This window comes from Spinacia oleracea, chromosome 1, assembly GCF_020520425.1.
Source record: "Spinacia oleracea cultivar Varoflay chromosome 1, BTI_SOV_V1, whole genome shotgun sequence".
NCBI lineage: Eukaryota > Viridiplantae > Streptophyta > Magnoliopsida > Caryophyllales > Amaranthaceae > Spinacia > Spinacia oleracea.
In genome coordinates, this window is record NC_079487.1 from 44,945,155 (window position 1) to 44,972,239 (window position 27,085).

General features: G+C 36.0%; 2 protein-coding genes across 7 annotated transcripts; one reads left to right on the plus strand and one right to left on the minus strand.

Annotated features, from left to right (window-relative positions):
• Positions 1-5,181: 5,181 nt before the first annotated feature.
• Positions 5,182-8,899, plus strand: LOC110777633 (DNA-directed RNA polymerase V subunit 5A). Its single transcript, XM_021982218.2, has 4 exons — positions 5,182-5,587; positions 7,149-7,325; positions 7,527-7,640; positions 8,521-8,899. Exons 1-4 carry the CDS (start codon positions 5,330-5,332, stop codon positions 8,644-8,646), a joined length of 675 nt encoding a protein of 224 aa, XP_021837910.1. The 5' UTR covers positions 5,182-5,329; the 3' UTR covers positions 8,647-8,899.
• Positions 8,900-9,086: 187 nt separating this feature from the next.
• On the minus strand, positions 9,087-26,556 carry LOC110777634 (uncharacterized). Of its 6 annotated transcripts, none has more exons than XM_021982220.2 (8): positions 26,401-26,545; positions 26,119-26,146; positions 23,983-24,064; positions 22,644-22,691; positions 22,421-22,534; positions 22,294-22,337; positions 9,571-9,628; positions 9,087-9,493 (listed from the first exon to the last, which is right to left on the minus strand). In XM_021982220.2, exons 3-8 carry the CDS (start codon positions 24,040-24,042, stop codon positions 9,443-9,445), a joined length of 375 nt encoding a protein of 124 aa, XP_021837912.1. In that variant the 5' UTR covers positions 24,043-24,064; positions 26,119-26,146; positions 26,401-26,545; the 3' UTR covers positions 9,087-9,442. The 6 variants fall into 6 exon arrangements, with proteins under 6 accessions (XP_021837912.1, XP_021837913.1, XP_021837911.1 ...); XM_021982221.2 differs by having other exon boundaries at positions 26,110-26,146; XM_021982219.2 differs by lacking the exon at positions 26,119-26,146 and having other exon boundaries at positions 26,401-26,556.
• Between the last annotated feature and the right edge of the window lie 529 nt (positions 26,557-27,085).

A 27,085-nucleotide genomic window follows, 5' to 3' on the forward strand; every position in this document is an offset into this window, starting at 1 on the left:
ACAATAGGGTCTTATCTTCATCAAAAGTAGCTCATCGATTATCCGAGAGCTCCAGTATGATTATACTGCTCTTTTGCTCGTATCCATCTCTTCTTCCCCTCTATTAATTCTAAAATCAAGCCTATCCTTACCTAATTTACAAGAAAAACATCAAAATTTTAAACGTTGGGCTCGGATTTAGTATTGAATTTTTGAAAATCACGGTACCTCCAATGCAAAATTGATTGAAATAAGTGGAAATTTCTTAATATTCGGGACGGGAGTGACGACATAAGGGATGAAGAGAGAAAATTGATAATACCCAGAAATTTTGGAAAATTGTGAGAATTGATTGAAAATGATGTGATTTAGGTGATCAAATTGTAATGAAAACGGATGAAAATATGCAGGGAAAGAAAGGGGAGGAGCTAGGAATCAATTGCGCTTTTTTTATTTTGCTGTAAAAAGTATTAAAAATTTAATTTTAAAGGACCTTACCTTTTTAGTTTTTACATTAACCACCGGTGAGTTAAAGTTGGGTTAAGTGGCCGGAAAATAAAATGAGGTCCTAAAAGGTGAAAAAAAAAGGTGTAGGTCCTTAAAGGAGAAAAATGTGAAAGGTTAAACCCCATCCTTTATCTTAACTCGCAATTTCAGTGTAAAGTGTAAACTGTAAAGTTTCAACTTTGCCTCACGGGAAGGATAAAAGATGGTCCCTAGTTTCTCATGCGCATGGATACTTTATTTGGAGGTTGCATAATATAATTATAATGGATTGTGGGGGCATGCAGTAAAATTTATTGAACCATCAACCAATTAACTGTGTCTGTAACCTAGAACCCTGAAATTTGTTCAAATTCAAAACGCCAAAAGTGGCATAATCAACTAACGCCCTGACATCATGAGAAACACATAGCTTATCATCATAATATTCACTCACAAGATCTTAATAATATAATATGACTCTAAGCCATTCAAAGTCTTCAGTAGATTTTAAATTGGGCATTAATTGTTATTTGGCACAATAAATGGACAAGAAACGAGGATTTTTACCATAAAATCGATTGCATAAGACCCCTTGAACTCGGTCATAAACAAGTACAAGACCACGCCTTTTTTTTTTCCTTTTTTTTTTTGACAATAGCTAAAGATCCTTATACTATGTTATACGAAAATGAAAACCCGGCTACTCGACAGTTGTTGGCAATGTTGTGCGCTCTCTGGACTTGTTGTCGATCCGCTTTAGTGATGACACATGCCTTAAAGGTAGAAGCGACCTCCCTGATTCGTGCCAACGTCCATAATATGGTAATGTGTGGCTCCTTTGTTGTATTCTCCAAATTGGATAATAGGGTTGTTGAGTCCGTTAAGATTAAAACCTCATCAATACCTTGGTTTTTGCACCATAAAATTCCATTGAGGCATGCTTGAGCTTCCGAATGCAACGGTGTGTGAGCTAACCCATAGGATCCTCCCCCGTCTGTTGTTGACTTCGTGGGTGGAGTATAGATGGCCCATCCTGCTCCTGCTTTCCTTGTGTGCTTGTCCCATGATCCATCAACCTGCAAAACAAGGTTAGGATAAAAGGATTGTTCCTTGCCAAGTTGGACGTGGTGGAATCCAGGAGGTTGGACTAAGTGTTGTGTATTCAAAGAAGCATCATTATTCCCTGGTTCGAGTCGGTTGTTCTTGAAAATTTTGCACTTATGAACTTCTTGTGATACACCAATCAAAATTCTCCTTGCATGTCCCTCCTCATTCTTGTGGATTCTAGCATTTCTTGCCAACCACAAACTCCATAAGATTGCCACAAAGGTATCAATTCTCAAACTGTCCTTTCCATCCTCGCTACGAAAGAGCAGGATATATCGTTGGAACCATTCCTCAAAGCCAATGAGACCACGCCTTTTGAGTTCATTCAAATAAGGCTAGCTAATAAATAGTTTTATGCCTAACAGCAGATACGAGTCGGGTTGAGTCTGTGAGCTTAATGTTTTTCTCTGACCATAGTTTAGATTGCTTCATGTAGTGAACTAATTTCCATTTCTTTGTTACTATGCGCAATTAGACATTTAGGGGTACAAGGGGTACCGTTGCCCATCCATTCCCTAGGTCCGTGGAAAAATATTTAATAGTAACAAGTTTTTCGTATATATTTAAAATTCCCTATTATGTATCACATAAATGAGTTTGTCTCAGTTGGTAGAGTGTTTAGCCTCATTATGTTGGAACACAAATGAGTTTGTCTCAGTTGGTTGAGTGTTTAGCCTCATTATGTTGGAGCAAAAGAGGTGCAGGGGTTGAGTCCTAGTAACTCTTATGTTTCACCACTTTTTTTCCCATTTATTTAGCTCCTTAATGTTTTACTTTCTCATTGTTTAGCACTTAATAGTTTTTCCACCATTTAACTATTTATTGAATTTAGTCTTCTCTTCTATCAACTCTTTAATGATTTTGGTTATATCATTTGTGAGTTTCTTTTTTACTCGTTTAATTTCAATTACATAGATACATCATGTTTTGTGAATTTCACTTTTGTACCTAGCTAAAATTAGTTGCATGGGTTATGTAATTTTTTAAAAATAAAATTTGTGAACACAATTAATGCTAGGTGTCTTTTTTTTTATTTTTTTAATTTCATTAACGGTTTTTATATACACAGTTCACTACTCCCTTTGTTTTTCTAATTGTTCTATTGTTTATCGAATATACTGAAAGACTAGTAAATAGTTGATAATATAAATGAAATGAACGGTGGGTTTAGATTTTAATTATTTAGAATAAAATATTGCGGAGTACAACGAGTAATTTTGACCCCTATTTTAATACCGTAAGTAGACCATTTTTTTGAATCCTTTTTATAGCGGAATTGGACCCGGACATTTTTTCCTTTGGTAGACTATAAGAATTTTTATTCGTACCCCCATTTCTCAAATCATGAATCCGCCACTGCATGTAGTACACATTTAGGACAAATAAAAAAAACTTTCACATGACTATGTTTTTTAAAAATATAAATCATAAAATATAGTTAAAGTATAGTGTGTGAATAACGTAAAAGTCAAAATTGCAACCGCTGAAAACAAAGAAAAAGTATTCCTTTCACAAACATATTCAAGCAATCATTTTTGGAAAAATTGACGTTACCGGTTCCAACTTCGGAAGATCATTTTTAAAATTTCTCATTTTTTTATAAATCAATGGTGGTCTTAACATTGGGGCATCTCCATTATAAACAGTCCTTACACATTATTAACCTATTGATCAGTTAAGATAGCCACCTGACATGTTTTTATCGGTTGATTGATTATTTTTTTATTCTTAATTTACTTCCTCTGCTTCCATGTGCTACCCTTCTCACACCATAATCACCACCAGCTAGATATTTAAATTCTAACCTCCACCCGCATCGGAGACGGAAATATATCCATCTCTCTCCTCCCTCACAACCACCCCATTTTCTCTTTCCTCCCAAACAACTACCCCACTTTCTCTCTCCATTAAATATTAAGTGCCACCAACATTGTTTTTTCTCCCTCAATTGATTATTTTTTTTGGTTTTTCTACCCTTGTAGTTCTTTGATATGTTGTACCCAAACGTTTTACATTTTACACATTGTACCCTTGAAGTTGCAAAAATTAATTATTTTTATCCTTGTCGTCAACCCAATGTTAACGAGTTACGTTATATTTTATTAAAAATAAAGATTTTTCTACTTTAATGTTTGATTAACAACAAACATAAAGTTGATTATAATATAGAAAAACCTTAGTTTGTTTAAAAACTAACGGAATTTTAAACGTCGATTAACAACAAGGATACATTGACTAAATTTTACAAGTACATGGGTACAATGTGGAAGTTTTTAAATGCATGGGTACAACATAGAAATCAAAGAATACATGCAGGGGTACAACGTAGAAAGACCCTAATTTTGTTTACTAAATTCAGTATGCAATAATACAAATACGAGAGTCAATTTTGATTTACTCATCAATTTCAACTAATTGGCCAATTTAATTCCATGATCAATTCCCATCTCTTACCCCGCCACCCCCAAACCTCCACTTTCCTTAAAAAAATTGGTGCACACCGGCGGTGGAGGAAGCAACATCAGAGTACACTTCGTGGATGTTATGAAATTTGCAGAAAAATCAATCGAAAAATTGCAAAGCTAAGGTTTGAGAGAAGTGATCAATTTGGGGTTGGAGTTTGGGCAGCGGGTGCTTGGGTAGGGTGATCAGCGGAGGTAACAATTACGGAGAGTAAGGAGGAGAACGACAATGGGATCAGCAAGAAGGGAGACGATAGAAGGGGTTTTTAGCCCAGGTGGCGAAATCGGGTCCAAGAAATACCCAAATGATAAATCTGCGATTTGCTGAGATATGTCACTTCTTTCTGGTTGCTGCTAGGATTTAAACTTGGTTCGACCGAGAAGAATTGCGACTGGTTAAACAACGTGGGAGACATATTGGTGGGTTTTAATGGGACCATGTTACAATAAATCTACTGGAAGTTAAAGGTTTGCAAGTCAGTTATCGCAAAAGCCTAGCCATTTTTTTTGGTAGGATAGAGAAAATGAGGAAGATGGCTAAAATTGACGAGATTTTTAGGGATTTAGCATGAACCAAATTAAGGGTTTTGGCATTTAGAAAATTAGAAGTATGAACTTTGATTTGAGGGGATGAAGGGGAAAAAGGTTAAAAAAAAGTTATTTTAATCTAATGTAACCTTTTTTTGTAAAGTTATATAAAAAGAATTAAAAAAAATTAAAAAAAAAACTTATTTAACAGGTTGTAAGTCACATACTCACATGACCCTATTAGAATGGAGATCCCCGAAGTTAAAACTGTCATAAGTTAATCAAAAGTTATGACCTTTTAAAGACAATCGGCCATAATTGAAATTGGTAACGCAAATTTTCCTTCATTTTTTAGTCGTTTGACAAAAATAGTTTACACGTAGCTTTTCCTTCCTTTTCAAGACATATGATCATAGTGTACTATTTACTTCTTTCTCCACTTTTTCCATCTACTGTTTTATTAATTTTATGTTGCAACATTGACTACTTTGGATTCACTACTAGTTTCAATCATATGCTTAGTTTTTTTTTTTTAATAAAAAAAATAAAGTGTAAAAATACATTTGTAACGAAAAAAAATCCATGACAAACTATTTTGGGACGGAAAGGGTAAAGAAAAAAGAATCAAGAGAAAGAGACGCCAGCTCACACTTCTAACGGCTTGAGTTTGAAGACTTTGAACTTTGCCCTCCCGTGCGCTTTCTCTCTCCTCCAAAACCCCTGACACCCCCAACAAAAACCCTGCTACAAATCAACCCGACAACACGATGGAGGTGGACGGCGAGATCAACGGCGAGGCTGTGGGGCGGTGTTTGAGCAGCTTTATAGACGACGGCACAACCGAGAGCCATCGCTACTATTTAGCTCGTAGAACAACGCTGGAGATGCTGAAAGACAGGGGATATATTATCCCCTCTTCCGAAATCAATCAAACTCTTCATGAATTCCGCAGTATTTTTGGCCCTAAACCTGACCTTGATCGCCTCCGTATCGCCTCTGTCCTTCAAGCCGATCAGTCTAAAAGGGTATAAACAAATTTCCTTCCTTTTTCTAAAACCCCTTTTTTTTTGTTAATAATTTTATCATTTTTTGTGAATAATTTGAGTAATTTGGTTTTGAAATTTGTAGGTTTTGTTTAATTTATGTTAATTTGATAGCTTTGTGTTTGATTTATGTTTGATGTGTTTTGTATGTGTTCACTTGTTTTATTGTTTAGTTGCTTGACAATTGACTCATGTGCATTACTTGCATGTGCTATTTATTGTACTTGGATGAGCTTGATGAACCTTCTCCCCATTTCTAAACCCCCATTTTTTTATTAATAAATTTTATCCTTTTTTGTGAATAATTTTAGTAATTGGATTTAGAAATTTGTGGGGTTTGTTTAATTCATGTTAATTTGATAGCTTTGTGTTTGATTTATGTATGATGTGTTTTGTATGTGTTCACTTGTTTATCGTTTAGTTGCTTGACAATTGACTCATGTTGCATTGCTTGCATGTGCTATTTATTGTACTTGGATGAGCTTGGTGAACCTTCTCCCCATTTCCCTTTATGTGTGCGCGCGCCTGTGCTTAAGCGAGTGAGTAGAGAGAGACAGTGAGAGCTACAAAGTGCGTGGACGGGAGTCAATCCCAGGTCTTGTGTACTGAGTCCTAAACCAAGACTTTAATCACTAAGGTAGTCGTTCTCGAATTTTTTATATTATTTTAACTTGTTGAATAAATAGGCGATTGATTAGCTACGGACTATGATGAGTGTTTAATGGGTACCAGCTGGGTATCTGGTGAAGTTTTTGGGAGAATGTAACCAAATTTGTATACTTTTTATATCATTTCACTGAAGATGTACTGATATTGCATGGCCAATTGGTCGACTTGAGAGCTTGGCCATACAATTTTTTTCTAGCAAAAAAGATCTGGTTAAATACTCATCTGCGGTGTGGCATTTTAATTGAATGGAAAATGTGTACTTTTGCAGTTTTGAAAGGGTTTGTATCAGTTTTTGTATGTTTGGTACCTTTGAAGCTGTAGTTGGTGCATATATATATGACTATATGAGTCCATAATTTGATGAGAATGTTGACACTCCAGCTTTCTTGCATGCTTCAATTGGATACAAGTGCATTTGTGTACAAATATATGGGTATATTGAGCAGAGATAATGTATAAGAGCAGAAAATGTGACTTCTGATCTTCTGGAATTGTCGAGTCATTTCCAGTGTTATATTCTTTGTTCCTGAAATAATTCATGAAATTTTTACTTCATTTGTGATTGTAACACTATCTATGTGCAGTAACACTATCTATGTGCAATGAAAATATTCAAACATAGGTCTCTGGGAAATGGGAATGCATTGCCTATCTCCCACTTTCTACGTGCTGTGATTGGCCGTTAAGGTAGATACATATTTAGTATATACTTGTGTACCTGTAGTTGCGTGACTTAAATAGCTGCATTTGTTACTGTTATATCTAATATATTGAACTGGTGAAGCCCTCACTCTCTGCGTTTTGCACTTACCTGTTTCTACTATTAAAATCTGGATAACTCATTTTAATCAGGTTACCTTAATGTCGAATGCAGATCATGGTGATATTCTGTGGGCCTCAGCTAGTCAAAGTGAATACAGTACGTGGCATTGGAGCCCAGATTGTTAACAAAGAAGGTTTGAATGGCTTGATACTGATATTACAAAGTAAAATAACAAGCCAAGCTCAGAGAGCTGTGGATCAATTCCAATTTAAAGTTGAGATATTTCAAGTAAGTTTGTGGAATTATATAATACTAAATGCTAATTTCCCTCGTTGAGTTTCATTCTGTTTCTGGGAGCTCTACATCCTGTTCTGTTGTATAAATTTTTATGACGGGAAGTACTTAAATGGTTAAAGTTTGTTTCAATGAAAATTTTCTCTACCTCATGCTTAACTCCCTAAGTGATGTAAACTTTCTCTGCGTCTTCAGATAACTGACTTGCTCGTGAATATCACGAGTCATGTTTTGAAGCCAAAGCATCAAGTGCTGACTCCTAGGGAGAAAGAAAAGCTCTTGAAGAAATACAATTTGGAAGAAAAGCAGGTAAGCAGCTTATCAACCGCATATACTATGGATAATAAAATTTGTCATGTACAATATATGTTTTTTGAAATATTATGCATTTTAGCTGTATGTTTGTTTGGTGCAACTGTGTATAGAACACCAGTGATACACATATTATTAGAATTAAGTGGTTCAGTATGAGTCAAGGTCCATTTCGGAATTCCTGAGCCAGTACTCACAAAGTCGCAAACTTCTTTTCGGAGAATATTTATGTTTTTGTTTTGTGGCAAGGATATGTAGAGGAGGATAGGAAGAAGGGTAAGAAATGGATGAACCGATGAAGGGAGGTAAAGAGGGTTGTTTTGAGAGTGAGAGAGAGAATGGCATATACTCCCTCCGTTTCAAAAATAATGGGACACTTAACCTTTTCACGCTTGCCAATATAAATGTTTGGACATTAATGTCTCTAATTTTGTATTCGTAAAAGTTATAAAAAGTTGATATTTTGAAAGTACATATCGAGACGAATCAAACAAGACCTTACACGATTATATTTTTGTTACCCGTAAATGACAAATGATAGTCAAATTGAAATCGTGAATAGTGTCAAATATCAAAGTGTCCCTATTATTTTGAAACAGAAGGAGTAGTCAGCAGTGTGGGCGTGTTAATTCTAATAGTCAATTTCGGCCCTTTTAACTTTTTAAAGCCAATAAAGGATGTTCTAGGAAGTTCTTGTTTCTAGAAGATTTTGGCATTGTTCTTGATCTTTTGTTACTTCGTATGAGGCTTGTCCTGCTGCATCAGTTGAGTGATTGATTGATCACAATCTTGCTTTTTGTTTTCTTTGGTGATCACACGACATCTAATTGCACAATGAGTCTGTTTTTTACTAGAATTTTTCTTCCTTGTTTTTCAGCTTCCAAGAATGTCGATGAAAGATGCAATTGTACGATATTATGGATATGAGAAAGGGCAGGTACTCAAAGTGACTTATAGTGGTGAGATTACCCAATCTCATGTGACTTACCGTTGTGTATCGTAATGGCCTGGCACAAATATCTTAGGCCTTACTGGTTTTAGGCCTAAGTAGTTTAGTCTTGTAACTTTATCGAACTAATAATGTTAAATTTCAGTTCTTGCGCAGTATCATCGTTGTGTATCTTAATGGTATGCAACATTTATGTAGTTTCCCTGTCCTTTCTGTTTTTAGGCCCAGATTAGGTTGGCCTTGTAATTTTATGAAACCAATATTGTTCAATGTTCTGTAATATTATAAATATGAATGTTTCCAGAAACTTTAATGTTGGTTCTTGTCCCTTTTGTAGCTTGTGATTCAACAATCTCTATAATGTTGCTTTAATGTCTTGCCTCCTACTTCGCTTCTCATTGACAAGAATCTTGGTCTCTTGCTAATGTAGTGACTAGGCATTAATGATATTTCAGGCCAACTTGAGGCAACCTTGCCAAAATACTACAGATTAGTTTAGGGAGAAGTTCTTTCTAAACTATATTGAGAAATGATATACAAAGTATAACATAGTTGAAGATTAGCGCACAATGATGGCAATGATATACTTAATAGTGATATGAGCAAAACTTTCTCCTCCAGAAATCTCTAAGCTCCTAGGAAAACTGTATTTAAAGGTGAAACTTTCTGAGTATAACTTGGTTTAACATTAGCAAATTTATGAAATTCCATGATCTTTAGAAAGGTTGCCATAGAGTAAGCCGTTTATTCACTCGTTTGTCTACTTTCCTGCTTGCATGCATCCAGACATGCTATACGACAAAATGACGAAGAATCTGTTGTAAGTCGGTTGTTCCATTTGTCGAGAAGATTACCACATTCTATTTTCTATCACTGCAAAGACTACGGCCTTGACTGTACCCTGCCATGTATCAAGAATCATCATAAAAATTCTGGTAAAACTGATTAAGGTGCCAAGGAATTGACTAGGGATTATACCATTGAATGGTCTTTCAGACCTAGGGAAAGTACCAGCGACCTAGATGAGCCAGCAGCACTGAAGAAATAATTTAAGAAAAGTGTCAATGTTTACAGAACAACTTCCGAAAACAAACTGTAAAAATGCAAGAAAATATTGTTTAAGAGCCTTTCCCTAATTGGATAGAGCTGGCATGCCAGATCATAGACCGAGCTTGCCCCTTGTTACTATTATCTACTCCCTCCGTCCCAGAATACTTGACCTGTTTTCCTTATCGGGCCGTCCCTTAATACTTGACCTGTTTCTAAAAATGGAAATATTCTAATATTATATTATTTCTCACTCCACCCCTATTAACCCACCTACCCCCTACTCCATACAAAAAATAATTAAAAATTCAACCCCTACTCTCCCCCAACCCCACCCCTTTACACATTTCCCACTAACTACATTAAAATAATACCCCACTATCAACTACTATTAAATTAAATAAGTCAATTCACGTTCCTTAAACTCTGCGCCGGTCAAACCTGGTCGAGTATTCCGGGACGGAGGGAGTATTAAGGTACAAGAAAATTTCCAAAGAAAATACAGTTTAAATTTATCCTCTGCTCGAGAAAAATGTACCAGTCAATAAAAAAAAGTTTCTTCAATCTTCTGTTAAAACAATTCTAAACTTTATGAGATCTCCGTGCCTGAAGTGTGGGTTATTACTTCTTCCTTTCTTTTTAGGGAGGAAAAATAATGAGTTTTAGTGGAGAGTAACTTAAACATCCAATGGAAGGAGAGCCTTTTTTTCCTAAAGAAGAAAGAATCAAGTGGTTCAATTCAGCAGAAAATCTTCACTTACATTAAGAAAGATACTTTGGGCTAGGGATAATTCAAATATCAATAAAACTTCAGGGACCTGAGTTTCTCCCCTTAATGCATACTCCCTCCGTCCCGGAATACACGCACCGGTTTGATTTTTTGCACTATTCACATAATATATTTGACCCTATTTTATTTCTAGTATATGAAAACAAAAGTTAGCATATAATATATTGTTGGCTTCATCTTAACATATATTTTCAAAATATTAATATTTCATAAGTTTTTATAATATGTAGTTAAAGATATTGGTGGTCAAAGTTGTGCATTGGCAAGCGTGTCGACTCGAACCGGTGCAAATATTCTGGGACAGAGGGGGTACATGATTAGGAAGGCTGCCTTAGGCCTGCATACAACTAAGGAGTTACTCCGATGAAAGCTTGTGATTAACTAGATAGTCAAAGAAGGTGAAATCAATTAAAATCGTATAGCCAAGGATGATGTACCAGGGAAGCTAGGATTGGGGAATGATGCCCACTAACGGGTTATAATGGTCGTCACAAATCTTTTTTTAATTCCATTGTATATTCAGGATTTCGGTGATAAACAATCTTTCAATATTGTGGAAGGTGGTTTCGCACACTTCGAAGGAAACCAAATACATGATATCTCCAATTGACCCTCTGGCCCTCAACTCAGGGTGTGGATGGAGGGTTTTTAACCCATAATGAAAAAACTGGAACAATCTAGATACACAAGCTCTATTGTCTCTTGGTTAGCCTTAGATACCTAAACTCAGCTACAACAATAGGCCTTGATAGTAATTGGACCTTCAGAAGAAACTCAAAAAGTATAGGCGATTTATGTTGATGAGTCCCACATATGGAAAAATCATCCAAGAGATTATTGCTGGTGTTAAAATTCAAGAATACCTTTCTTCCCTTACCAACAAAGAGGAGGGAAGGGTGTTTTCTCTTATCAGAAAAAATGAGAGATGAAATAAGAGGGGCTGAGGGGCATTCCTAGATCCTATACCAGTTACATATCACTTGATTAAAAAATGAACAAGGATAATGGCAACGGATCATCTTGTCTTGAGCTTCTTGTCGCATAAGTACAATCAGGCCATACCTTGTATCATATCCCTTCAATGTAACTAATTTGAGTGTCAAGTTGTCAACTATGTAGTTTCCGTCTTTCTTCAATAAAATCTGTGCAATCATGCAAAATCTCATGAATGGTACTAGATATGTTGTTGTCGATATGAATGAATCTGTTCAGGATAAGGGCCTTAAAGAGGACAAATAATCCTTTTTAGTATGAATCTTAGAGCATGTTTGATATAGTGGTTTTACGTGATGGAAATGGGATCACTTAACTATTTCCATTACCTAATATGTGGTACGAAAGGTGTAGTAACACAATTATTTTCTAAGGAAACCATTACTATCAATTGTTACCGTTCCCAACCATATGGTAACAAATTGTTACCCTCCTCGATACTCAATTTGATGCCAGTGATCCCTTTTCTAAGTTATACTTCATTTGTTTCACAATAAATGCATCATTTTGACTTTCTATATATATACTTACTCTGACTATCAATACTTTTAATTACATATCAATAAAAAATTATAAAAATGCATATTATAAAAATTTAGTAATTGATTAGTGTCAAAAGTCAAAATGATGCACCTATTGTAAAAAGGAGAAAATACCAAACAACTAATTTATCTATTACAGTAAACTAACACTAAACCAGACACCAATAGTGATGCATGTCAATTCTTGATGCAAAATTTTCCCTCAGAAAACATTTTTCCTAAAAATCACTATTTTTTAGGAAAATTTGTTAATATTAATCCAACCTTTGGGCCGGTTTTCTTTAATTAAGCCTACATATGCGATATTTTTTAATAATCCCACCTTTAAGCCATAACTACTTTTATTAGGCCAAAGTGACTGGCTACCGAGAACAAAGTCAACGCTTCTTTCGTTGACAACCTAAACTTGGTTTCCCTCCTACAATGATTGCCACGTCGTTCATTAATTGCCTACTAATCAAGTTTTCCAACTTTTTTTAAAAAAGAACCCAAAATTTTACAACTCTCTCTCTCTTCTCCTCTCTCCCGTACTTCCTCTCTCCAATACCTCTGCAGAATTATTAATTTCTTGCAATTCCCAGAATTATTGCCACACAAATCAAACCCTAATACAGGAATTTGAGCCACAGTTTGAACCAAAGATTTCAAACTATCAGGAAACTCACCCAAATGCATCAAACCCGGTACAAGACCTAACTCATCAAGTACATTCAATAACAACTTAATGTCACATTCATTATCCAACCTCTCCCCACCACCACCACTACCATCGTCGTCAACTTCTAATTTATTCGAAACCCTAGGTTTCTTACCATGACCCTTCTTTCGCCGGGGTTCGTTCGAGGTGGGAGGCGAAGGACCCTCTTTTCGATACTTCAGCGACCGGCGAATGGAGTGGAGAAGAGACAAAAATGACATGGGAGAAGAGGTGTGAGGGATAGTAATTGATGATTTTCGAATAATTGGTAATTTTCTTTCGAATTTCGATTGAAGAGGTGTGAGGGAGCAAGAACGGTGGAGAAGAAGAAAAATTGAAGAGGAGGGAAAGGAGTGCAGAGGAGAACAAGAAAAATAGCAGAGAAAATGAGGAAGAAAGAGAAAGAAAGAAGATACAAAAGAAAAAGAGGGGAAAAACAATTTAATTTATAGTGGTTATAATGCCACGTAGGATGATTCATCGGCTAAATCAGGTTAATTACCTGTTAGGCCTAATAAAAGTAGTTAGGGCTTAAAGGTGGGATTATTAAAAAATATTGCATAGGTAGGCTTAATTAAAGAAAATCGGTCAAAGGTTGGATTAAAAATTTACAAATTTTCCTTTTTTTTATTTATTTTCTATCCTTTTTTATTAACAAAGAAACAATCCACCATAGGGGTACTTACTACACCGAAACAATCAAACCCACCATAGGGGTACTTACTACACTGAAACTATGTAGTTTTATTGAAATCTAACGCAAAAACACAACAGAATTGAAAGAGAAGGGACGGAAATCATATTTGTCACGGCTACAACAGATCTATAGATCTATATGGAGTGTAAGTTTAGTGGAGTCCAAGTTAGAGAGACAGGGGAGATTACCTTTATTGGAAAATTGTCCAAGGCTCTGAAATGTTCCTTTATTTAGGATCTATTATCCAAAAGGATGGAGAATTGGATGGCGATGTGGCCCATAGAATCAAAGCAGGTTGGTTGAAGTGGAAAGGTGCCACGGGGTTCCTATGTGATTCAGGCATGCCCCAAAGATTGAAGGGAAAATTTTACCGCATGGCAATTCGACCGGTTTTGTTATACGGCACAGAATGCCGGGCAGTGAAACATTGTCACGTGCACAAGATGAATGTGGCGGAGATGCGCATGTTATGTTGGATGTGTGGGCATACAAGAAAGGATCGTTTGAGGAATGAGATTATTAGGAGGAAAGTAGGGGTTGCACCGATTGAGTTTAAGAAGATGGAAAATCGTTTAAGATGGTTTGGACATGTGAGCAGAAGACCAAGTGATGCCCCGGTTAGGAGAATAGAAGGGGGGCAAAGTTGAAGGAAATATGTCCTTCACCCAAGGTGCATTAAATCTAATACCAAGGTTCAGATTAATTGCGAACAATTAATTCAGTGAGATCAAGTGATCGGAACAGCTAGCTGGAGCAATGCTTCCGATCAGTGAGTTCTAATGGATATTGAACTCATAACTTACTCCTGACTGAACCTACAAGGTCACACCAATGACACGTAACAGATCACCGGATTAAATGAATCGGAAATTCATTTAATAGCTTTTCGGGATTTAAGTTGGAAACGTATTATACGATACGACCTTGCATCGTAATCGTATATCGTATCGCGAATATTCGTAAGCTAGGCGAAACGAATAAATCGTATCGTACGACGGTGATTCGTCTTATACGAAACGATAAATAATATATCGGAAATATATTAAACGCGAATACGAAGGGCGGCCCACGAGCCGAGTGCGCGAAGCACTCGAGGCCCATGGGCGCGCTAGGCGAGCGAGCAAAAGGCCAAGGCAACACGGCAGCGCTAGGCCCATGGCCGAGCATAGCTGTGCGTGTGCGCGCGGGCCTGTGCAGCGACACAGCCACAACAAGCGAGGCCCATGGCCCAGCGCGTTGTGCTTGTCGCACGCACGGCTTGCTGGCAGGCCTTGCCTACGGGCTTGGTCGGTTAATAAGGTTATGTAAATAACCTTATGACCTAATTTCCAACTAAGGCAATCACAATTCAGATTACACACAACCCTAGGAGAAAACAGAGAACCCTAATTCTCTCTGTGCCTCCATAGTGTGTTCATCCCAAAAGCAAATCTCTTGATCGATTGTCTAAGCTACGATAATCAAGACGGATCTGAACGTGTCGGTGAACCAAGTAGAGGAACGACAAGTGAAGTTCTTTGTTCGTGTTCGTTGACAGATTATTGTAGAAAACACGCTTCGAATGTAAGTTTGCTTAATCTGTGCTTTATACATGTTTCCTGGCTTTGGGGATTGTTCCGCACATGTTATTATGTTTAACTGTATTCCCCTACAGTGGTATCATGAGCCTTATGTATTCAAAGCATGAATTAGCATGATTATTATTGTTTTTGCATTATCGAAATTTTTGGAATTTTTGTTGCTTTTTTGGAATTTTTTCGAATTATGGGATTAATTGCGAAATTGGCAGTTCCGAAATCAAAGAAATTCGCTTTTTCGATTTTTAAAACCCTAATCTGATGGAAAACGATTTTCTAAGATCAACTCATGGGAATAGAATTGCGAAAATAGGCCTCGAAGCATCAGTTTTTGGGCTTTTTGTTAATTTTTCATTAAAAATTAAATGTGTCGGACAGTAATTCAATTAAAAGGTCGACCTAAACTACTCGGAATTGCTTGAAATTTTGACACAATGTTTCTGGGTACATGCTTGATCTATGGTGAAAATTTCAGATTTTTCCGATAAGTATAAACCATAATTTTGCCTTTCCCCAATTCGTAAAATTTACAACCCTAATTGATTTTTAATTAATTATGGATTAATAATTCGGTTAATTGGGAAAGGGGATATAATTTCAAGGGTCAGTGGCAAATTTTATAAATTATTGGATTAAAATTTTGAATGGTTTCGTTAATTTTAATCGTAGTTAAACCAATTTATTAATAATCTGAAATTTAATTGTTTATGAACGATGTAAAATTTCGGATTTTGTTAATTTAAGGTTCAAATTTTAAAGTTGATTCGATCGTTCTTAAAAGTTTGAATATTGTTAGCCCTTGATTTATTAATTTTACGAAATTGGATTGTCGTTAAAGTTTATTAAATCGTTAAAAATCGTTGTTTTTCGAAAATTAAATCGTAACTTTTTGAAAAATAAAATTAATGCAAGTTCGTGAATTAAAATTTAATTTTAATTAGGTTGGTCCGTTTTACGAACCAAAAACACGAACATAGGCATGATGGAAGTATGGCTCGTCGAGCCATACGAGGCCGTTATGCGGAGCCGTGCCATGCGACACGGGCAGCAGCACGAGCTGCGTGCCTCGTGCGCGCTAGGCAAGGCAGGGGCGGGCGATGCCTGCGGGGCTGCGACGAAGCAAAGCGCGATGCTTGCGACGTCGAGCGCCCACGATGCACAACACACACGCAACGCAGGGCAGCTAGGCTGCGGGTACGCGATGCGCATGCGCAAGGCATGGCGCGCGACGCGTGTGGGCGAGGCATGGCGCGCGAGCGATGGGCGAGCGATGGCATGCTATGCGGTGCGATGGGCTGGGCGCGCGCGGGCAATGCTCGTGTGCTCTTGGGCCTCTCGCACGACGGGCTGGGCGCAAGCCTAGGCCGTTTGATTAAATTTTTTTTTTTAAATCATTTAATTAGTTGTGCTTCATGTATTTGCATTAATTTGGGCTAACGGAATTTTTAATTTAATATTTTATTTGCTTAGGCCGGGCCGCGAGTTTTAATTTAATATTTCATAATTAATTATCCGGAATAATTATTGGTTTGAGTGGGAGCCACTAAATGAAATCAAAATGAAATAATTATTTTAATTACTTCGTAGGTCGCATTATTTTAATTAAATTCAATTTTAATTAGAATAAAGTCTAAGGATTAATAATTTGGAAATTGATTAATCTTTTAGGACGCGTTTATGTGAACGTGAATTTTAATTAATTCACATAAATACTTGCATATTAACATGGGCCATTCGTTTTAGCATACGAATGGGTGAATGCATAGAATATATATTTTATGCAATGCAGGTACTCCAAGTGACTAGTATGGCCAAATTTAGGATAGTTAAATACGGTATGCGCACCGTTCTATCTTTGAATGTAAAGTTTTAAATATGGTCTGCGTACCATGGAAATTTTGATGTAATTTATTATTTTCAAGTATTTCTAAGTTTAGAACTTTAAGTTAGCATTTGAACGAAGATTCAAGACGATGCCAAGCTAACAAGGAGGTGATGAAGATTGGATGCTTCAAGACAAGAAGTTTTGGGCCATACTAGATCACCAATTGTTTATGCAATTTAATATATATATATTATGCAATGTATGAATGTATGTATGCTTTGCATGAACAGGTTGTTTCCTATGAATCGATTAGTTTTAAGTTCACTAAATAATCGAACCAACATAGAAACAACTAGGTCCAAGTAATATTGAGTTTTAAAAATTGCCTTCCAAATCAACACTTACAAAAATCTAGGGATCTAAGATAGTAGGTTTACGCTAAAGCGAGGTGCTATTTTAGTTGACTTAGATGGTAAGACGTCCTAAAGGAGCACGTTGATTGTGGTTATAACTCAAACAACAATGGCATTAAGTTGTGGCAATGGGATAAATTATGGCATTAATTTATTAACCAAGAGTAATTTGGAGATTACTAGCAATAGGTTTTGCTTACCTAAAATCTTAAAATACTTAAGACATGCTAAAGCTGCTTAAGTATTTAGGACTTTTGGGGTCTTGGAATTGTTTCATTCATTTCGGACCATGTTTTTGCTTTTTGCATGAATGAAATGTTTTAATAGCTTTAATGATTGCATGTTTTGCTTTTATTTCAAAGTTATTGAATTGTATGAATGGTTATTTATTGCAAATTCTTTTCGATTGTAGTAATCAAAATGGTCGCAAACATAACAACAATCATATCATCTGAAATTCTGGATGTCGAGTTAGACTTGACTAATTTTCTTGAATGGAAAGGGAAACTTGTCGAAGTTTTGAAAGTTAATGGCATACATTATGTCATTGAACGACCTTTCCCTAGCTATGATGCGCGAGGCATGACTCCTGAAAGGTACAGAAGTTGGGCACTTCACAAGTACCTTGTCACGGAGTTCATCCTTAAGTCTATCCCTGAGAATTGGAGAGGGAGGTTCATTACTTTTGAACCTCAAGCTCTCCTAAGTAGCCTCGAGGATAAGTGTGCAGGTTTTTCGACCCTTGTGCCAAACTGGTGGCAATGGGGTTGACGAATTGGCTAATTCGATGAGCAATCTCAAGCTCATAACTGGGCGTGTGCGCGCGGGCCTGTGCAGCGACACAGCCACAGCAAGCGAGGCCCATGGCCCAGCGCGCTGTGGTTGTCGCACGCACGGCTTGCTGGCCGGCCTTGCCTACGGGCTTGGTCGGTTAGTAAGGTTATGTAAATAACCTTATGACCTAATTTCCAACTAAGGCAATCACAATTCAGATTACACACAACCCTAGGAGAAAACAGAGAACCCTAATTCTCTCTGTGCCTCCATAGTGTGTTCATCCCAAAAGCAAATCTCTTGATCGATTGTCTAAGCTACGATAATCAAGACGGATCTGAACGTGTCGGTGAACCAAGTAGAGGAACGACAAGTGGAGTTCTTTGTTCGTGTTCGTTGACAGATTATTGTGAAAAACACGCTTCGAATGTAAGTTTGCTTAATCTGTGCTTTATACATGTTTCCTGGCTTTGGGGATTGTTCCGCACATGTTATTATGTTTAACTGTATTCCCCTACAAAAGTGATAGAATTACAAGGGGTAGGGGAAGACCTAAGAAAACTTGGAGGAAGGTGATTGAGCACGATATGAGCTGAGGAAAATATGGCGTTGGATAGGACAGAGTAGAGGGAGAGAATATACATTGATAACTTCAGTTGATTTATACAGATTTCATGTTTTTGTTTCTTTCTATTTTTTATTTTATTTTTATTCTTATTTTTATTTTATTTTTAAAATTCTTTAAATTTTTTTTAATTTACATGCTATTTTGAAATATACTTATTTTACTTATTCATTTATTATAAACTTTACTTATTTTTATTATCTTTTACAATATTTTCTTCTATAATATATATATATACATTTTTCTCTTATCTTACTTTCATTAATTCCACTCTCTTCCTTGATTTTTTGACGATCTCCTACGACGATTCATGTTAGCCGACCCCAAATCATGTTGGGACTAAGGCTTTGTTGTTGTTGTTGTTGTTGTTGTTGTACAACAGATCTATAGACCCCCTCGTCAATGAAGGCTGTAAATCATAGCAATATAAAAGAGGGTATACAGAATATTTGATATACTACGATCGCAGCTATGGTGAAAGGAAGTTTTTATTTGATTCGATTTTTATGTATTTGTTAGATTTAAATCTTTATGTAGATGTCGTATGACTTTTTATCAATGAATTAATTTGTTTATCAAAAAAACAAAACATAATAATTTGTTAAAAATGATTTTTGGTAATATTTTAGTCAAATCATTATATCAATAATGAAGACTATATTTACTAAATATTTTGGTCATATCAACATATTAGTATATCGAATATTTTAGTCAAATTAGCGTATCAAACATAAATAATATTTTTTCCGTTCTTATTTACATGACACAATTAGGTTTTAGACACTGTTCACACAAGCTCATTTGAATTCCTTTTGTGATTTATACTTAAGAAAAAAAACATATCGTGTGGGGTCTTATTAGATTCGTCTCAATAAATATATTTTAAATATCAACTTTTTATAATTTTTTCTTATCCATAATTAAAGATATTAATGTGTGAAATCGTGCATTGGCAAACGTGCCTAAATAACTGTGCCATTTAAAATTTTCCACACGAAATATGTAATAGGACGGAAATTGCATATTTTGTAAGCTGGTTGAATGAGTATGTTCAAGATTTATTAATTATATAATAACTTAGGAGGGAAAAAGACAAAGCATTAAAGAATTGGTCAATAATTTTAGAATATTCTTGCATGAGTGTATGAAAAACGCTCCTAAAGCGCTCAAGCGCAAAACTCAAGGACGAAGCGCTTATTTAATCCTCGGCGAATCGTTTTGGAAGAAGCGCATGAAGCGTGCTTTTCTGCGCTTCATTGAAATTCTTTTTCTCGTTTTTATTTTATGTTGGAATCTTCTCCTTTTATGTTGTTAGTGTGTTCTGGACCCTTAGTTTTAAAAAGCGCGAAGCGCTAAGGGTCCTTGGAGCCTAGGCACGAAGCGCGAAGCAAAAGCGCAAGCTTAAATTATTTTTAAAAAAATATTTTAGTGATATAAAATTCAATTAAAAAGCACAGTTTTACTAATGGTGAAAGACTTGTTTTTTAATTAAAGGGAAAAGGCCCTAAAAAATTAAATCCTTCGATCAACATGCCCAAAATCTATAAGTACATAATTAGGCAATACTCCCTCCGTCCCGGAATACTCGACCCGGTTTGACCGGCACAGAGTTTAAGAGACTTGAATTGACTTATTTAATTTAATAGGTAGTAGTTGATAGTGGGGTATTATTTTAATGTAGTTAGTGGGAGGTGGGTTAAGAGGTGGGGTTGGGGGAGAGTAGGGGTTGAATTTTTAATTATTTTTTGTATGGAGTAGGGGGTAGGTGGGTTAATGGGGGTGGAGTGAGAAATAATATAATATTGTTAGAATATTTCCATTTTTAGAAATAGGTCAAGTATTAAGGGACGGCCCGATAAGGAAAACAGGTCAAGTATTTCGGGACGGATGGAGTAGTTTATTTTATTTCTTATAAGGGAAGGACAACAAAAATTGAGAAAAAAAGAAAAAGAAAAATGGTGTAAAACTGTAAAATAGATATTCAATGCTAAAATAAAAAGAGAAAAAAAACAAAGATAAGAAGGGGAAAGGTCACGTGAAAGAACAAAAAGAAAAAGGTAATTGTCGACGGCTAATCTAAAACGAATATAAAAATAAATATAATTAAAATAGAAGAGTATTAAAAGGATAAAATGACAAAGAAACCAAAAACCTTTCATTTCCATCCCTCCTTTTTACTGTTTTTAGTGTCATTTGTCTTTTTTTGTCTAAGCTAAGGGATGGTGGGGTCAGGGTCACATGCCTCTTATTTCTTGTGCAACTGTCACTGTTCATGCATAAAACACGATAAAACATGCTCCAAGACCAAAAGGCGATCGCTTTTTTCGCTTGACGCTTAAGTAAAAGCGCATAGAAGCGCGCGCTTCTTGTAGTTCGCTTCGCCTATGCAAGGTGGGGCATTTTCTGCTGCGCCTAGGGTCGCTTCTCGCTTTTAGCGCGCTTAGGCACGCTTTTTAAAACTAAGTCTGGACCACATCCTATTAATCCTTAACAACACAATAGAAAGTTGGCCAAGAGTCCAAAAGAAAAAGAAAGGAAGGAAAGAAGAAGACAATAGCCACCGGTGTTTATAGTATATTCCCTTTCTAGTGGATGGATAGTGCATGATAAACACTATGTTATATGTTAATAGGGAAGAAAATTTTATGTTTACATATTTTTATGGTTTAAGTACTCTATTTTAGACAGATATATATGCATAATATTAAAGAAACCTTTAATTTTAACTTCAATGAGCCGCACCCTTGCGCTTAGGCTCTGGGACTCTTATTGTTACGCGTTTTCATACATTGTGTGCATGCACGAGACCTAATCTAGTAATGGGAATAGTTCACATTACCCTTTTTCCTTCTTTGTTCCAGTTCCATTTCTTTTCCTAAATTTATATCAAACATGTACTTAGGCTTGTTTTATAGCTAAAGCTATGCTTTTGTTGACACAGAAAGGCCGACAAAAGCAGTGTTTTTAGCACGCTTTCTAAAGCGTTTAGCTTCTGCTAGCGGCGGTGCGGCAAGGCCATTCAATTACCAATTACTCTCTATATGATTGATATTATGTCGCATATGTAGAACCATTGGAATTTCACATAAATATGTAATTGATCTTCTAGGACAAGAGAAGTGAATGTGTCTAAAATTGCAGATTTTTTTACCCTGGCTCCTTAGCACAATCCTTCATAAATAATGGACCAGTAGGCTAGGGAAAATTGTTCAGCATCGATAAGGGGTCAGGGCTTAAAATGTTTTCATCAAGTTTGTTTGTTAGGTACCTTTTTACCCCCCTGGCAGCAAAGTCTGCATAACTGCTACATGGCTCTTCCAAGAAGCTCCTTCCCAACTGATATAAATTAGTCATGCAAACCAAGGACCCAAAGTCTATCTATATCCTATCATTCAACTCCACTCCCCTTCAAATCCTAGATAAATCTACCAGGGTGATGTAGATAGCCAGCAGACAATGGAGAGAGGTGAAGATAAACCATCGCCAAGTTCTGCTCCATTCACGACCCTATTATAGAAAAACAGTTTTAAGGACTTTAGGCAGAAAGCAGGCCTATGCATGGATGCATTCTGGGAATCCATAGACCAAACTTTCTGCTTAAGATGACTGAAACCGATTAATTACTTCAAAGTGAGACACACCAAGTATTCTAAAAAATGAAAACATAACACATCAATTTAAAAGATTGCTCAAAAACTTACATAAAAATTAAAAAAAATACCTTATGTTTTCAATCAGCTGGCGAGCACACACCAATAGCATTGGCTGCATAGATAATTCTCACTCAAATTATTTACTCCCACATGAAAGCTTTAATCAATTGAATAAGAATTTTTGGACGAGCTTACCTCATCTCGCTTGCCAAATATAACAGAAACATTAAATGTCGGGTGAACTGATACACCTTCCTCCTTTCTGGCTTGCAGTAACGTTCCCATACTTCCAAGTTGAGTCACAATTACCTGTTTTCAACCTATTATTTAATTACCATTACCTGGTGGATAGAAAATAACATGAGAGGCCGTCAAAAAGAATGCCCACTAGATGGAGAAAAATGAGTCCAATACTCACAAGGAAATGATCTTCATAACGACAAATGACCAGATCTGTTTTTACTCCCTGCCAACCATGATACAAGCATCCAATAAAAAAAGTGTCAAATTATCTTCAAGATTCTAAGTCCAATTGGTATTTTTAGGGAAAAGGGAAAAAGAAACCCAATTTGGCACTACACAGTCACGAACCGTACCACCAAGGAACTTGCACTAGAATACGTTCAAATTCCTACCAGAATAGGTAAACTGGCAAGCAAGTTAAGGACCATGTACAAGCTACAATTATTACCTCAAGTACCCTCATTGAGTTGGTGAACTTCATATTAACACATGGGTGTATAAATAAGAAATGTATGTACGAGTATTAGAATTAGAGATGAAAAATCCCTTCCAAGCATCATTACCAACCACTTGACGCATATCTATTGAGGTACAAGGGTAGGTAATACTCCCTCCGTCCCGGAATACTTGCACCGCTTCCCTTATAAAGCCGTCCCGGATTACTTGCACCGTTTCTATAAATGGTAAACTTTTATTAATATTATATCAACTATTCCTTTCACATGTTATTTTGTGGTCCCATGCACCCTACCCCCTCTCCCTTACCCCTTTAAAAAGTTGACACATACCCCCTATCTATATTAAAAAAATACCCCACTATCAACTACCATCTATTTAATAATAAGTCAATTATTTTGTATTAAACTCTGTGCCGGTCAAACCGGTTCAAGTATTCCGAGGCGGAGGGAGTATCACCCCAAAACAGTTGAAATCAGTAGAAGATTGTTTATAAAGACTGAAAGAAAACATTTTGAAATGAGGTAAGCAGAACAAGAAACATCTATCAAACATTTGTGAAACCAATGGCAGCAGAAGAGCAAGGAGGTCAAAAGAATCACAGAATATAGGATTGAGACCAATTCACATTTATGTACAAAGTACTGCAGATAAACAATGTTATGGGATATAACTATAAGAATCATGATACAATGATACATGACTTTCCGTAACCAAGAATTAAACTGTAGCACACAATTGAAGAAAACTTCACCAGAAGAAAACACAGCATAAATAATGACGTAAGAAGTATATGGCTTGAGCTTTACAACAATAAGGTACTCAAAGTTTCTGTCATGACTCGTGTTCAACAGATAGCATTTTCTGGAAATTTAATAGATTCATAAGAATTCATGTGGGAAATAAGGCAACAGAGCATAAGTGGCTAGATTCTCAGGTGAACATGTGGGAAATTAGTGAGCAACAGAGCATGCCACATTATATTCAACACAGTGTCTAGCTATCAAGTTTTGAGGAAAATTGAAGATTGTTACTGTAGTCTAGAGACAGAGAGAAACCTTAATATCAATAGTGAGCTTCTTATGAGGTACAGGAAACCCAGCAGGTGAAGTGTCCATAAAGAACGTGAGAACGTCTTACCTGCATTAAGGAGCATCGTTACTCAGAATACAAATAAACAAAATGGACGGACAAGTTTTCATCATGTACTCCCTAAGTACAGATTTTTAATACACAAAAAAGGTGCCCAAAAATTTTTAGGAATCAAATGGAAGAAAGTACAATGTTTGCCTAATTGAAAGAATGTAAAATAGTACGAAGTACTAGGCTACAGGATGCAATTCTAGTCCAAGGATAAAGTAGCCAAATTGAACAGAGACTGATCAGTTAGCACAACTGAGCTAACTCAGTCCTACTTAGACCAATAAAGACTTAAAACCAAAGGGCTAGCCATAATCTATAGGGCCCATGTTATAACCAAACACGTTCCACGGAGGATTAGGAACACACACTGCAAATACAAAGTCGAACAAATAGAAAAATAACAATAATAAAAGAGACAAGTGTTTGTGAGGAAATTTATATTTCCTCCCCTCAAATAATATTGTATCAATAAGTTCCTACAAAATAACACAATAACCCTCTTTGATATTTCCTTTCACCAATTGTATTTTCCCTCTTATTTTCTAGCTAGGCCTAACCTCCTTTTACAGGCTAAACTATAAACTCTCGTCTACTAGAAATCTAGAATTATAATACTCTCCCCAAGAATATAATTCTAGGGATTATTACATATAAAAATACTATTGGTTTCTGACTCACAATTGTAATAACTAGGAAACAAAATATTAACAAACAAGAAACTTAACAAAACCAAAAGCCTTGCGGATTGCGGAATTGTCTTGTTTTCACACATGAAGTTGTCCAATGAATTACCAATTCCTACAACATATGCAAATTTGGCAGCAACCTGTTAAAGTTTGTCTTGGCATGTAAGTAATAGTCTGATTTTGACTCCAATCTCCAATAAGAGTCCCCGGCGGTTTATTGGTTTAATTAAGTTGCATTTAGTTTCTAACAGTTCATGACCTGGGAAACCAATTTAGTTATGGCCAGAATTAGAGATTTTATATTGAACCTCAAATGTTAAACTAAGTACAGGGATAGACATTACCTCTATGTTGCCTAAACCAGTAATCAGGGCCATAACTAGGTCTACAAGGAAGAGTCATGGTCATAGCTCAGTTTAATGAGCTAAACAATGAGCTCCTTTTCCAAGTATTTCGAGTAGTTGATAAGCATCTTCCTAAAAGAGCACTAGCGAGTAGCGAATGGGACTTCGCTAGTTAAACCTTATTGAACTTTTAGTTCCAAGGTTCCTGTACTAGGCTAAGAAGTTTGTTTCTCAAGACAGTACCAGTCTGCAGGGATCATCCTGTATGATTCCCCAAGAGTGGTATGTGGGCGAACTAGAGTACTTTGTTATATTGAGCCTCTCGTGGGATTAGGTCAAAATAATTCTTGTCAATTTCACTGAACTACTAGTTGATTGTAATCTAGGACCTCTCTTTCACCAGCTTTGGTACCATTAAAGCCGGTTAGGACAGGAGAGAAGTAGCTCTCCCTCCTACGAAAGAATTTCTAGTAGGGGTTGAAGAGGGCCCTTTTTAATCAGCTAATCAAGCATTCAACAAATAAGTCAAGAACCTTAATTCCTAAGTCCACTCTGGCCTTGGACTAGTGTAAGCTAAGGGTAGGTAACGAATTAGTATCCTCGAAGGACAACAACTTCTTTTGAAAGGCCTCCCCACACTGCATCCTATGTGTTAGCTTTAATGTCTATAGTGCTTCAAAAACCACATTGCATCCGTGATTCTAGTGGCTTACGTATGCATTCAATCTTTGAAGGCAATAAAAATCTACAACAACATTGTTGTGGTTTTCAAAGCAATATTACCTTTATTAGTTGTCTATGAAGGAATTCACTGATAGCATTATATGTAAAATGCCCAGAAACATTATTATAATACTTCACAAACATTTCTACCTCAATACAAAGAGTAAAAACCAATGATGATGCGTGGTTTTCTAAACCGGGTGCAATGGAAGACTAAAATAAAGCACGGAAAACATTAATTTGGAGTCTATATAGCTAAATGTATGTAAAATTGAGTTGAAATAACAACGATCATAACCAGGCCTGTCCCTGACGCGCCATTGGCCCTGATTGTCAGAAAAATTGAATCATATTAAAAAGGATTATTCGAAATTCAAGTAGAATTTCTCATGAAAAACACCAGGATATATTTAACAATTTGATACCAATCGTCTCAGAAAAATCGAAACATATCATACAGGTATAATACGAACTTCACAACACCAAAACAAAGATAACAAAAAAAACCAACCCAGAATATATTTAACAATTTAGAAAATTACAAATAAAATCAACAGAAAAATCGATTGTAGATAATTACCGAGAATAGCAGCAGCAGAGAAGGGGAGGTGGTCGGCAGAGGCGGCGACGACTATGGATACAACTACAATACGCTGCTTATGTTGTTAGGGTTTTAAGAGGAGAAAATACGGGAAGACTGAGGACTGAGGAGGAAGGAGATGCAGACACAACCTTGAGAAACTTCATCTCATAATTATAACTAACTAGATTAGGTCCCGTGCACGCACGGATATTTGAAAATTATTATTTAACTATCTTAAGTATAAAAAAATTTATTGAATTATTTATCCCTTAAATCTATTGCGTAATTAATAATCTCTAAGATACTCATTTTATCATATTTTAACTTACTACATATTATATATTTTATGGTTTAATATAATGATCTGACTAAAATTTTTGATATATTTAATATGCTAATTTGGCCAAAATATTGAGTATTCCTATCAATTTATTCCATATCTATTTTGAATGGGTATATTTGATATCAATGCACTAAAATCAGTAATAGAGTATATTCCGAACGGGTATATTTGATATCAATGCACTATTATTGAGTATTCCATAATCTATTACTGTTTAAACAATTAAACAGGGGAGGAGTACATAAATCTATTCCATATGTGTTAGTAAAATTTTAACTCCAATAATATTGAGTATTCCTATAAATGTATTCCATAATCCTATATATTTTTTTTGCATAT

Bases quoted from the DNA above. Each gene is read 5' to 3' on its own strand.
- LOC110777633 (XM_021982218.2), top strand. From the start codon at position 5,330: ATGGAGGTGGACGGCGAGATCAACGGCGAGGCTGTGGGGCGGTGTTTG. The intron at 5,588-7,148 runs GTATAAACAAAT...TGTCGAATGCAG, and splicing joins AAGCCGATCAGTCTAAAAGG to ATCATGGTGATATTCTGTGG. The intron at 7,641-8,520 runs GTAAGCAGCTTA...CTTGTTTTTCAG, and splicing joins ACAATTTGGAAGAAAAGCAG to CTTCCAAGAATGTCGATGAA.
- LOC110777634 (XM_021982219.2), bottom strand. From the start codon at position 24,042: ATGGACACTTCACCTGCTGGGTTTCCTGTACCTCATAAGAAGCTCACT. The intron at 9,629-22,293 runs GTATTTTTTTTA...TTATTTCTTCAG, and splicing joins CAGCTGATTGAAAACATAAG to TGCTGCTGGCTCATCTAGGT. The intron at 9,494-9,570 runs GTATAATCCCTA...GATACATGGCAG, and splicing joins GTCTGAAAGACCATTCAATG to GGTACAGTCAAGGCCGTAGT.